General features: G+C 35.5%; 1 protein-coding gene across 1 annotated transcript in view; it reads right to left on the bottom strand.

Moving 5' to 3' along the window:
• The window catches only part of LRFN5 (leucine rich repeat and fibronectin type III domain containing 5), a 132,345-nt gene that overhangs the window by 15,250 nt on the left and 103,670 nt on the right, over window positions 1–13,425 (bottom strand). Inside the window, exon 2 of the mRNA XM_021701513.1 lies at window positions 1,017–2,421. Coding sequence (XP_021557188.1) covers window positions 1,017–2,401 — 1,385 coding nt within the window. The 5' untranslated portion in view covers window positions 2,402–2,421. The remainder of the gene's footprint in view (window positions 1–1,016; window positions 2,422–13,425) is intronic.

The raw sequence follows: 13,425 nt of genomic DNA on the forward strand, positions 1-13,425 counted from the left end.
TATATATATATATATATATATATATATATATATATGTATATGTATATTTCAAAACCATGATTTTGCATCATTTCCTAGGAGTAATAATAGTCTATTATGAGTGAAATTATATGGAGAGGTAAAAATGTATATTTCCAACTGAAAATTGGACAAGATGTGACTATAAATCAATGAGGCTGAACTTTAGAAAAACATACCAGAAAATCTATAGTCAGATGCAAATTCTCCATCGAATTCCTTATGAGGAGATTACGTACTTAACTCCAGTGATACTTTCACTGCTCAAAATATTTATAAACTTTCTCTTTGGAACTGTCTTAAGAACCAGTGTATATGAAATAATACACATGCACATAACTCAATCACTCAAAAAAATCAGTCTCATTATTTTATAGTTACATCCTATTTTTTTGACCAAAAATGGCAATACCCATCTTGATCACCCACCTTATTCACAAGACTTGGCTCCAAGTGGCTTTTGCTTGTTTCCAAAATTCAAATTCACCCTCAAAAGACGAAGATTTGCCACCACTGAGGATATTCAAAATAGTATGACGAAGGTTCTAAAGATAATTCCAAAAGTGCTTTGAGCAATGCCAGCATCATTGGGATAATGGAATAGCCTCCCAACGTGACTTCCTTGAAGGAAAGAACACTCATGTGGATGTGTAAGTTCTGGTATGTTTTTGAATTTTTAAAATAAATCAATCTTGTTCTCTGATAGTCACATCTCTTAGATGAGGGGAAAAAAAGTAAGTAAGCAGAATATTAAATATAAATTTGAACTCTCTAAAAATAACACCATTCAAAATATTTCCCCACAGGTAATCACCTTTCACAAACCTTACATTATACACTTTAAAAAAAAAGTGGAGTGCTGTAATTACAACACAGAGTAGCACTGCCAATTAAAAAAACAAAAACAAAACAAAACAAAAAACCAAGTCAGTAGTACCTTAACAAGCCCTACTAATGTAGATGCATGGTAAGTAAAAAATTTGGTTAATTTTTCTTACCTGTAAACAAGGGTGTCATCATAAGTACCATTGTACTGGATTTGGAACATACGTATTCCAGGAATATTCCTTTGAAAATTAAATTTAAGTAGTGCAGTAGATGATGTCGCTTCTGCTACTACAATTTTATCTTGACTCATTTTAGTATCACCATTACTACTGCTTGCATTGGAACCTGACTTAGTAGAAGTTGAAATATCTGAAGAACCAGGATCAGGCTCATGGATATGGTTTGTACTGTTTAGTAAGTGAGGGAGCTTAATTATATGAAGATCCACAGTTTGTGTTGCTTCCCCAGCAGGATTGGAAGCGATGCAGGTAAAAGCACCTGTATCCTTTACAGTTGTTATAAGAATATCAAGTGTTCCATTATCATACACCAGAGATCTTGTTGCATTTGAAATCAGCTTCCCTTCAGGAGAAATCCAGTGAATTGCAGGTTCAGGGTCCCCCCTGGCTTTGCACCTCAGGGTTGCCCTCTGACCTTCCAGGACTCTCATCTCATGTGTATGACGAGTAATGAGAGGAGGCTCACATAAAAACTCTTCCTCAGGAATTGACCAAAAATAGCGGCCAGTTAAAAGTGCTGGAGAAGCACAAGTCTCTAGGTCATCTTCTCTGGACAGACGCCTCAACCACAACAATTCACAATTGCAATGCAAAGGGTTTCCACCAAAACTTAATGCAAAAGTTGATGGGCTGATTATTCCTGAGGTTGCTAATACCTGAGCTCGCTGAAAGAGAGGGTCAGGTGGTAGCTTCTGCAATTTGTTTGATGTTACATCTAGCCGAGTCATCTTGTGCAAGTGGGAGAAAGTCCCCTTAGGAATGTTATCAATCATGTTGTGATCCAAACTAAGGGTGTGCAAGCTAACCATCTTCTCAACAGCATCCCAAGGAATTGTTTCTAAATTATTGTAGGACAGATCCAGCTCCTCAAGGGCAAAGACATCATCAAATGCTGTAGAAGAAATTAAAGTCAGCTGATTGTTGTTCAGTATCAAATGATGGAGATTGGAAAGCCCACTGAACATATCATTTGTAATTTTAGTCAATCTGTTGCTATTCAAATGCAATGCCCTCAAATTTCGTAAGTCAGCAAAAGCATGAGGTGTAATAAAACTTATTGTATTCCTGGATAGAGTCAGGTCCACCAAGCTGGTCATATTGGCAAAATCTTTCCTTTTAATATTTGTAACAAAATTGTCTGCCAACCGCAGTTCCACAGTTCTTCTGTCAATGTTTGGTGGAACAAATAAAAGCCCTTTCTTGGCACAAAGGGTTGCGAGATTAGGAGACAAAATCTGACAGACACAACGCTTTGGACAGATCTGAGCTCTCACTGCTATGCCAATGAAAAACAGATAAAAAAGAAATTTTTCCATTGTAGATCAGATTTAAGAGCCTGTAAGAAAAGATACAAAATGTAGTGTTAGCATCCAATCATTTCACTAATGTTCATATTCCTACTGGAATAATCCTTTGTATGCAAATTGTAATACAGAAGTGATTTACTCATTTGTTTACTTAACAAACAAGTATAAAATATCTACTCTGTATTGCAGGCTATAATTGACACTAAATTGAAAAATACACCATTCCTTGGCCTCATGGGATTTAAAATCAAATGGGGGAAAACAAAGAAGCCAACAGATTATTACAATTCTGTAAATTATGTGCTATTTTTGAAATATGTCCAGGGAACTTCATGGATGTACAAAAAAAGTGACATTCAGCTGAGACTGGAGGGTAGGAGTTAGGAAACTTGCCCATAACCCTGAAAGATATCTCATAAGTTCAAAAGATTAAAGATATATTTAAGGATTTGCAAGCACTTCATTTTACTGAGTAGAAACAATAAAAGATAATATTTGTTATTGTTAACTTTGTGGCATGATATTTGAAAGTAATTAATCATTAATCAAATTTTATTCATCTTTACAAACTATCTTGAACATAGTACAACCTTCACAACCTAACTGCAAATGCACATAAAGGCTCTTATTCTCAAAAATAAAAAGGCTAAAAATTTACGACAAGTGCTCTGAGCTCCTTAAATATTAGAATATTTTATTTGATGTAAAATTGGATTTTAAAAGATAATTTATGAAAAGTAGTCATCAAAATTCTTGACATTGAGTCCCAAAAGATGCTATCATTCCATTTTTTTCTTTTAAAATCTTAAGGCATTTAAATGTAATCCAAATATAATTTTTAAAAAATCTTGATAGTTTCATTTTCCAGTTTGATCTGAAGTATTTGTTCTTGAAATTAATCATCAAAAATTAAAATATTAATATATATGCAATCAAAAGTTCTCATAAATTACATGTAGTTTTAAATGCCAAGGAAAATAGCTGGAGAAAATAAATTTTTTTAATTGATGACAATATAAAATACAGAATTATTCTAGAAATAATGTACCTAGTTTTCTAAATAAAACATATTCTTATAGTTTTTATTTATTTTATATCATATTCAATGTGGATGTAATGAGTAAGAACTGTCATGCTCAACAAATGAAATAGTCTTACTCTTCTGTTCATGATGGAATAACTGGTGCTAAACTAGCCTTTCCACGATAAGCACTAACAAAAAGTACAAAATATATCTATAACTATAGATTTCACACACTGGAAAAAAAAGAAGCACAGAATTGTGATCCTTGAGAAAAGTGAATAAAAAAAAAAAAAAAAACGAATGAACCCTATCATTGCTCCTGGAGACACTTTTCAAAGCATAGCACAAGGAGGGAAAACAAGGTGACACTTGAGCAGTTGAAGAGGATAGACTGGAGTGCAGAGAATCTCCAATGGCCTGAATTTATGAGGCAGAATACCAGAAAGAAGAGAGTTATCCAAAGAAAGAACTTCAGTAATCCTATAGGTAGAAACAGGGTAATAGATAATAGCCATACTGAAACACTGGGGGCAGGGAGGAAGTTGGAGGAAAAAAGTAAACAAAACCTCAGTGACCTGTGGGAAAACATTAAGAAGTCAAAAATATTAAGAAGCATATAATTGGAGTATCAGAAGAAGGCTGTAGACATAAAGGCAGACATTTTTCACATTTGTTTTTTTTATTTTATTTTATTTTATTTATTTATTTATTTGAGAAAGAGAGAGAGAAACAGCATGAGAGGGGAGAGGGTCAGAGGGAGAAGCAGGCTCCCCGCCGAGCCAGGAACCCGATGTGGGACTCGATCCCAGGACTCCGGGACCATGACCTGAGCCGAAGGCAGTCGCTTAACCAACTGAGCCACCCAGGCGCACATTTGTAATAAAAAGCAACCCATAAATCCAAGCTCAAAACAAGGAAAACTATACCAAGACACATCATAATCAAATTGCAGATAACCAAAGGAAAAAGTAATAATCTTAAAAGGAGCACAGAAATAAGACACATTACAAGAAGATAAAGTGAACAAAATAAAAAATAATGGCTGACTCCTCGCTGATTTCTCATTGGAAATAAAGCAAAATGGAAAACAATTAAAAATATATTTCAAGCATTTCAAGAAAAGAAAGTCTGTCAACCTGGGTGGGGGCTTATATATTCATAATGAAGGTAAATTAAAAACATTTTGAGACAAACTGAGAGTTTTATTACCATAAGAGCTGCACTATAAGAAAATATAAAGAATATTCTATTCAGGTTGATGGAAAATTGTACCAGATGGAATCCTGAATCTTTATAAATGGATAAAAAACAACAGAAATGGTGTATCTGTGGGTACATATAAAATATTTTTGCTGTGTTTTAATCTGTTTATAAATAGTACTTCTGGTATGGATATTAAAATTATAAAACAAACAAACAAAAACCAACCCCACATCATTTGCACCCTAGCAATCAAGTAAGCTGGATAAACTGGACATCAATTTTTTTTTTAAATAACAAGATCAAAATGCTGAGGATATAAATTTACAGTAACTATATTCCAGAAAGCAGTAGTCTTTGATGGAAGGCAAGAGTTCCATAGATGTCCCCTGACGTCCCCATCCAACAGAAAAGTAAATAAGAGGACCTATCTGGCATAAATTAGGGTAGGGAGAAACTAGTCTACCTTTCAAAAATTTAACAAACTTTTTTTTTTTTAAAGGTTTTTAATTTATTTCTTTGAGAGAGAGTGAGAGAGAGAGAGCAAGTAAGCAGGAGCGGGTGGGAAGGGCAGAAGGAGAGGGAGAAGAAGACTCCCTGCAGAGCACGGAGCCCAACATGGGGCTCAATCCCAGGACCCTGAGATCATGACCTAAGCCAAAGGCAGACACTTAACCTACTGAGCCACCCAGGTTCCCCTTAACAAACTTCTTTTTAATGCTTTATTTCTTAGAACAGTTTTAGGTTTACAACAAAAATGAAAGGGAAGTACAGCGATTTCCTATATACCAACTGCTCCCACAGCAGGCTTTCCATTATCAATATCCCTGCCAGAGTGGGACATTTGCTGCACTCAGTGCATCTACTTTGACATATCGTAATCACCCAAAGTTCGTAGTTTACAGCAGGGTTCACTCTTGGTGTCGTACATTCTACAGGTCTGGACAAATGTACAATGGCAAATATCCACCATTGCAGTATGTACAGAGTACTTTAACTGTCCTAAAATCCTCTGCGCTCTGCTTATTCATTTCCCCCTGGCTCATCCCTGGCAACCACTGACTTTTTTCTTTTTTACTGTCTCCATAATTCTGCCTTTGCTTGAATATCATATAGTTAGAATTATATAGTATGTAGCTCTTTCAGGTTGACTTCTTTCACTTAATAATATGCCTTAATAATATATTCCTCTATGTCTTTTCATGGCTTAATATTTCATTTCCTTTTAGCATTGAATAATAACCCATTTTCTGTATGTACCGAAGCTCCTTTATCCATCCACCTACTAAAGGACATCTGATTGCTTCCAAGTTTTGGCAATTCTGAATAAAGCTGCTCTACACATCTGCATATAGGCTCTTGTGTGGACATAAGTTTTTAACTCCTTTGGGTAAATACCATGGAGTGTGGTTGCTGGGCTGTATAGTAAGATTATATTTATATTTAGTTTTGAAAAAAAGTGCCAAACTGTGTTCCAAAGTGGCTCCACCATAATTCCCAGCAGCAATGTGAGATTTTCTGTTGCACTATAACCTTGCCAGCACGTGATGTTGTCAGTGTTCCAGATTTTGGTCATTCTAATAGGTGTGTACTGGCATCTCACTGTTCTAATTTGCATGCCTTGATGACTTATGATGTGGGTATCTTTTCACATTTTATTTGCCATCTGTATATCTTCTTTGTTGAGGTGGTCTGTCTGTCAAGGTCTTTGGCCCATTTTTAAATTATGTTTTTTTTTTTTAATTATTGAGTTTTAAGAATTCTTTGTATATTTTGGATAACAGTCTTTTATCACATGTGTCTTGTACAAATATTTTTCCCTGTCCCTGGCTTGTCTTCGCATTCTCTTGATGCTGTCCTTGGTCTTCACATTCTCTTGATGTTGTCCTTGGTGGAGCTCAAGTTTTTAATGTTAATGAAATCTAGCTTATCAATTATTTCTTTCATGGATCATGTCTTAGGTGTTGTACATAAAAAAGAATCACCATACCCGAGGTCATTTAGGTTTTCTCCTATGTTATCTTTTGGGAGTTCTATAGTCTTGCATTCTATGCTGTGCAGTTATCTCAGTTTGTCCTTTGTTACAGTATTATCATAACTCAGTTCACTGCAGCTTCTTGAGACCGTGGTTGGACATTTGCTATTTGGGAAGACATGGGATGTTAACACCAGGATGGTTTTGAAAATCTGTCTTTTATAGATGAACTATCTGATTTTCAAACATTTGGAGAACTCAACCAACTTTATATCTCCGCTTCCAGGTTTTTTTTGGTGGCCAATGAGAGCTCTTTGATCTTTCATCTCATCCCTGCATTTCCTTGCTTTGGGCTGCAATTGAGATACCCTAGATTCTATGAAGGTAGAGGATTCCTCTAAGAAGTTTCTTGTATCTCACCAATGCCACCTCAGACATTCTGTGGTTGAAAGTCAGACATACCTCTATGGGAAGAAAAGGACTGAGGTCTCCATTCCCTCTCTCAAGTCTTTTTATAGCTGAAAGCCCTGAGTGACTGATTTTTCCTTGTGCTCTTCTGCTTCTTACCTATCATTCTTCCAAAGTCTGGGTTGCCTGGAAGATTCATTTCAACTTTCTTTTCCTCCCCCAATTCTTACCCCATTTTTTTCTTATCTGAAAATATAGAGAACCTAGGGAAATTGTCTCAAAGAAACAGAAAATGGAATGGTAGTTACCAGGGGCTGGGTGGGGGGTTGGGAAACTGGGGAGATGTCAAATGAGGGTACAAACTTACAACTAATAAATAAATGAGTCCTGGAAATCTAGTGCACAGTGTAGTAATTACAGACAACAATATTGCATTATAAACATCAAAGTTGCTAAGAGACTACATTTTAAATGTTCCCACCACAAAAAAAGAAATAAGCATGTGACATGATAGGGGTGTTAGTTAATGCTATAGTGGTAATCTTACTGCAATATATATGTATCAAATCAACATGTTTTAAACCTTGAATTTATACAATGTTATATGCCAATTATATCTTGATCAAAAAGAAAAAGCTGAAGTCTTAATCTCCAGTACCCCTGATTGTGAGTATATTTGGAAATAGCATCTTTGCAGATTATCAAGTTAAGGGGAGGTGATTAGTGCAAACCCTATTCCAATATGATTGTGTCCTTATAAACAGAGGAAATCTAGACACAAAGACAGACATGCACAAAGGGAAGAGAGTGTGGAAGCACAATGAGAACATTATCTATCAGCCAAGAAATGCTTAAGGCTACCAGAATCTAGGGGAGAGGAATAGAACAGATTCTCTTTCACAGCTTTCAAAAGGAACCAAATATGCCAGACACCTTGATTTTGGACTTCTGGCTTCCAGAACTGTGGAACAATAAATTTCTGTGTAAGCCACCCTGTTTGTGGTATTTTGTTATGACAGCCCTATCAAACTAATTCAAATCTCAAAAAACATTTTCTGTAACAGAAGAATTTCAGATATAAAATGATACATGTTGTAAGCTTCCAAGTACATGTGCATTTAGAACAGGCAAAACTAATCTACAGTAACAGAAATCACACCAGTGGTTGCCTAGTTGGAGGATGGTTGAATGGGAAAGAACACAAAGAAATCTGGGGGTCGGTGGTCATGGAAATAGCTTGTATCTTATTTGAAATAGCGATGTCCAGGTGTATACATTCATCACAATTCACTGACCATACACTTAATATCACTGCATTTTATGTCAAGTGTACTTCAATACAATAATCAACTATGATTAAGTTTAAAAAAGGAAATCTGGGTTTCCACTATGTTTCCAAATACCGGGTCCAAAGGAAGAATTTATAAAGTGACACATTATTGGTGGCTAATCAGAATTTAGTCATATTTTATTTATTTATTTTTAAAGATTTTATTTATTTATTTGACAGAGAGAGACAGCGAGAGCAGGAATACAAGCAGGGGGAGTGGGAGAGGGAGAAGCAGGCCTCCCGCTGAGCAGGGAGCCCGATGTGGGACTCGATCCCAGGACCCCGGGATCATGACCTGAGCCGAAGGCAGACGCTTAACGACTGAGCCACCCAGGCGCCCAGAATTTAGTCATATTTTAGAAACAGGTATTTTCTTAGTTCCGCCATATCGCTTCAAAGATGTGATTCCATTCTAATTCAAATCATGCATCCTATTTCATAAGCTGATTTCCTTCATCAACATATATACTGCCTGATATGATTTCACTGCCCATATGGTGATTTAGAAAGTAAGATTAAGTTTAGAATAATGTGGGCCACTTTCTTAATTCTATGTTTATATTTTGCTAAAGTGAGACATGTAAATAATGAAAGAGTCATATGAATTATGATTAATGACCTTTCCCAAGTTATCTTAGGACAGAGTGGAGATTTCAAAATTTCTAGAAGACGGAAGATAAGGAATCATGTAAAGAAACAGCTTTCACTTCCTGCAAGTTCACAAACTAATCACTGACATATTTATCAGAATATCTTACCACTTGAGGAAAATGAGTGTGAAGGGAAGAGCAGAGTAGTTGTCATGTTTTGCTGGATTTCATGATTTAAAAATTTATGAAGATCATCAAACATACTAACCTCATTCTTATCTAGTTAAGTTAAACTCTTTTAAAAATTTTTCTATTGCCTTCTCTAACTGGTTAAATGCAAACAACACAGATCTGTTTTTAATAATAATATTTGAGTGGGCTATAACTCAGTAAATAGTCATACAGCTGTAGCTCTCTAAATAATATTTACATTTCTCTACATTATATATTCTTTCAAGCTAATTCTTTTCAGACACAAAGTGACACATTTATAAACAAAGAAGAGTCTATCACACAAAACTGGAAAATGATTTTCCAGTACTGCATCCTCCTTTCAGCCCATGGCTCTTACACAACATATGCTCAAGAGAATCAGTATTTATTTGGCAACTAGAACAGGATATACAAGCAAATTTTGATTTTACAACCAACTGAGAGCATAATCTATTCTCTGCAGAAACCAATATGGTACCAATTTATATGTTGAGTTAAAGGAAAGCTATTGGACTCCTCAGGAGCTGCCTTGCCATCATTCAGTGGAGCTCTACCAATTCAATTAGTGTCCCTTTGCCCAGGCTAATGACTGGGAACAGAAGCTGATGCCTAATGACACTGATGAGTTGTGTTAGGATGTGTCAAAACGGTCACAGTGCTGCAAATGATATTTTATAATACAGTTTAGATAATGAAACACATTTGATATTCATTTCTAATATTTTAGGTTTTCTGCTTATTTTTTCCAAGGACTATAAATGGACAATATTATCACTCTTTTCTCTACTAAAACATATACAGGGGATACCACTATTGAACATGCTAAATTCAAGCTTCCAAACAAGGCAACTATAACCTTGAACAATTATCCTTTGATCTTTGATTTTAATAGTCTCCAGCAAAATTCCTAAGTACACTGAAAATTAAATCTTTAAAATATTCACTCATGCATCTATCCACTCATTCTTTTACTAATTTCTTCAGCAAGATTTATTTAGCATCTGCACTACAGGCAAGGTGCTTGGCTAGAATCTACCAAATTTAGAAGGCTGTGATCTGATCAGGACAAGCACATTCACAATTACAATAGAAGGCAGACTGTGAAAAGTTTTAAGTCAACATACATTTTAATATTCAAATTTACACAAATAAAATGGGTCTTTGAGGACTGGGTAATTTTTGTTATCCATGTGTGTATACATATATATGCTTTTTATTCAACACATGTATACATAAACCCATATTATTTACACTGATGGAGTACAGATAAGAGCCCAATTACTAAAATAAACAATTATTTTAAAAAAATAATTGTTACCATTCACTGAGCATAGGTAACATGAAGGAAGCAGTGGTCTCTTTATTGTATAGATGTGGAAATGAGATTGAGATATTGATAACATAATTAAAACAGTTTACTAAATGGAATATTTGTCATGCTCTATCTAACTCGTAGATGTGTAGATATTTTAGCACTTCTTTATTTTTTAGAATTAAGGTGAAAGCTACACAGAGAGATGTCATTTCTTTTATAAAATGTTTTAATACTAATTTTGTTAGCTTACATCAGAAAGCTAAGATTGACTTGTTATGCAGTGTACTTACCATACCAAAACCTATTTCATTTTTGCACAACTGAATATAAAGTAATTATTTTTTCTTATTTTATATGATGAAATAAAATTTAAGAAATCTTAAGGAATCCCTTCAAGGCCACACAGAAGGAAAAAATAAGGTAGGTCTAAGATGGAGATCTATTTCCAAAACCCATGCTTTTCCTAGGATAAGATGATGCTTTATATATATTATTTATATTGTATTTTTCTGATTTTGTAGCACTTGGACAAAAAGGGTTGTTGATTCTAACAATAATGACTCCTTAAGTTCATCAAGTGTTTTCCTCATTTATTTTCCTGGTCTCTGTTCATAATCAAATTACATTTAAAAGGTGCTAGCAGATTACTACAGTGGAGACTTAAGAGCATCTTGACAGAGACTTAATGACAACCCGAATGATACATTTCACCACCATCATTCATTTCTTTTTGGCATGTCAAGACATGACTGAAGTTACCCAAATACGTAAGTCCATAATACTAATTATTCTTTTAGGAATATAAATTCTACTTCATAGAAAGGAGATTGATTACTGTGTATAAAGAGGTCTCAGTATTTTCCCACTAATATGGATTGAGTTGTCCCTTTTCTGGCCCACTTGGAAGTCTGCCTACAGAGACTCTATAATGTCACTGAGCGTCCATGGATTCTGAGAGTTAATACTACTAGTAACTCTGAAAGACAATGTATTCTCTCTTGCAGAAAATAGCTTGGGGAGAAAAAGCAGCCTAAAACAGCCCAGTGCTAAGAGGCTGTGAAGATTCCCAACAGTGAGAACAGCAGTGGTTTGAAGCTGAGTCAGCAGACACAGGTGGCAAGTGGTTTGCTAAAATGAATTTCTGTTGACTGTAAGCACTCCTTACGGATGTTCAGATACAAGTGGGAAATATGTGGCAAGTGGGAGGGGTGATGTGTGTATCAAAGTGTAAGATAGTTTATATTTAGAACTTCAACTAATTAAGACAGCAGTGCCTCTAAGGAATAGGTATAATCTATCTGGGGAGTAGATGGTTATATCTTTAGCAAAATAATTTGATAACCCATTTTGTATGTGCATGGTGAGTAGCCGAGGCATGGATTTTAAAGGCGGCAATGAAAGTAGAGCTAATCAAATTCCAGTCTGATAAATTAAGCACAAGTTCACTGTGTGGAAAAGGAAGGAGAAAGGACTAAAGGAAGTACACACGAGGAGAAGATTCTGCATAAAGTGTTTAAGGGCTGGGGCCTTCACACAGACAGTCACAGAGAAGGAAACTCTGAGATACTGAGATATTTGCCAAGATATTACACAGTTGCTTCCCATCAACTTCAAACCTGAAGTGTATACCCCGCCCCCCGGCCCCAACCCAATATCAAGCCTGTGGGAAACATCAGGGTAAAAAGAGCTTGCATTCCATGCCTGGACTGGCATTGAATGATGAGGAAACTGCATCTCAGTGAAAGTTTGAAAACATTATTAGTCATCTAAAACTCCAACCTGGATTTCATACACCCATTTCTCTTTCTGTTGCATCTCATCACAGGATAATCAGGTTTCAATACACACAGGGGAGAAGAAAGGTTCAGGATAGGGAACATTATCACAGACGTGAAATGCAATGAAATCACTAGACTGCCACTGCAAAGTAGCAGATGATCTCCGTTTTCTCCTAATTTCCAAGAATACAGCAGCTCCCGCCTCAGGATTCACCTTGATTTTATGACAATTTGAAAGGGCATAAAACGGGTTATAACACAAATTTAAATGCCATTAATCAGTGTTTCAAATCTAGTAAATGATTTACCCTTTTTCTTTGGAATTCTGAAAGGTGAATCTCTGAGCCTTTGAGATGTCACGCTACCCATTATGTTTCCGTTTCCTAATGGTGTTTAACATTTCATGTAACGAGTCTCAAGTCTTGGTGGTTATATTGGCTCTATTGTGCTGTTGCCATAGCAATTAAAGAGGCACCGTTGTAGAGCAATGCAGACAGCATGATCAGCACAGAGATGTTATCTGACACAATTCAGGCATCTAGAAATCTGGATACTTCTTCAGAAAAAAAAAATGTGGTTTATACTTTCTCTTGATATTATTGTGGGCATTGAGGCAGCCAAGTTATCTCCAATGGAAAATCTAATTGAAAATCTAAAAAAAAAAAAAAATGGAGAGGAAAGAAAGACATACACATATACAGAGGAAGTAGTGAATTTACTGAGGGTTTAAATACTAAATATGTGTGGGTGGAAAGTTCCGGCAGTACTCCTACAGAAATGTTTTGACAAACTGAGACCATATGGAAGCTTTTATATCACTGAAAGCAATGTGTGCTTTTTTTTTTTCTTTCTTCTCTCTCTCTTCCTGTCCCTCTCTTTTCCCCTCTTCCTTTTTCCCTCTCTCCTTCCCTCCCATCTCTCTCAAACACACCCACACTCCCAGTTTTATTAGATTCTCCTACTTTTTGTGTTAAAATTGTTTTGCTTTTATAACATAATGATCATTTCAATTTGACATTATTCATAGTTCAAAAAGTAACATGATAGTATTATTACATAAAAATCCCATGCCCAATTATATAAAAATTATAATTTAAGAGATAACTGAACAAAGAATACAGACATGTTTCTTAGAAGCCTGGACCATTCTCTTTCTGTATTAAACTGCCACTTATCCATTCCACTTTGATTTCTAACACT

This window comes from Neomonachus schauinslandi, chromosome 9, assembly GCF_002201575.2.
Source record: "Neomonachus schauinslandi chromosome 9, ASM220157v2, whole genome shotgun sequence".
Lineage (NCBI taxonomy): Eukaryota > Metazoa > Chordata > Mammalia > Carnivora > Phocidae > Neomonachus > Neomonachus schauinslandi.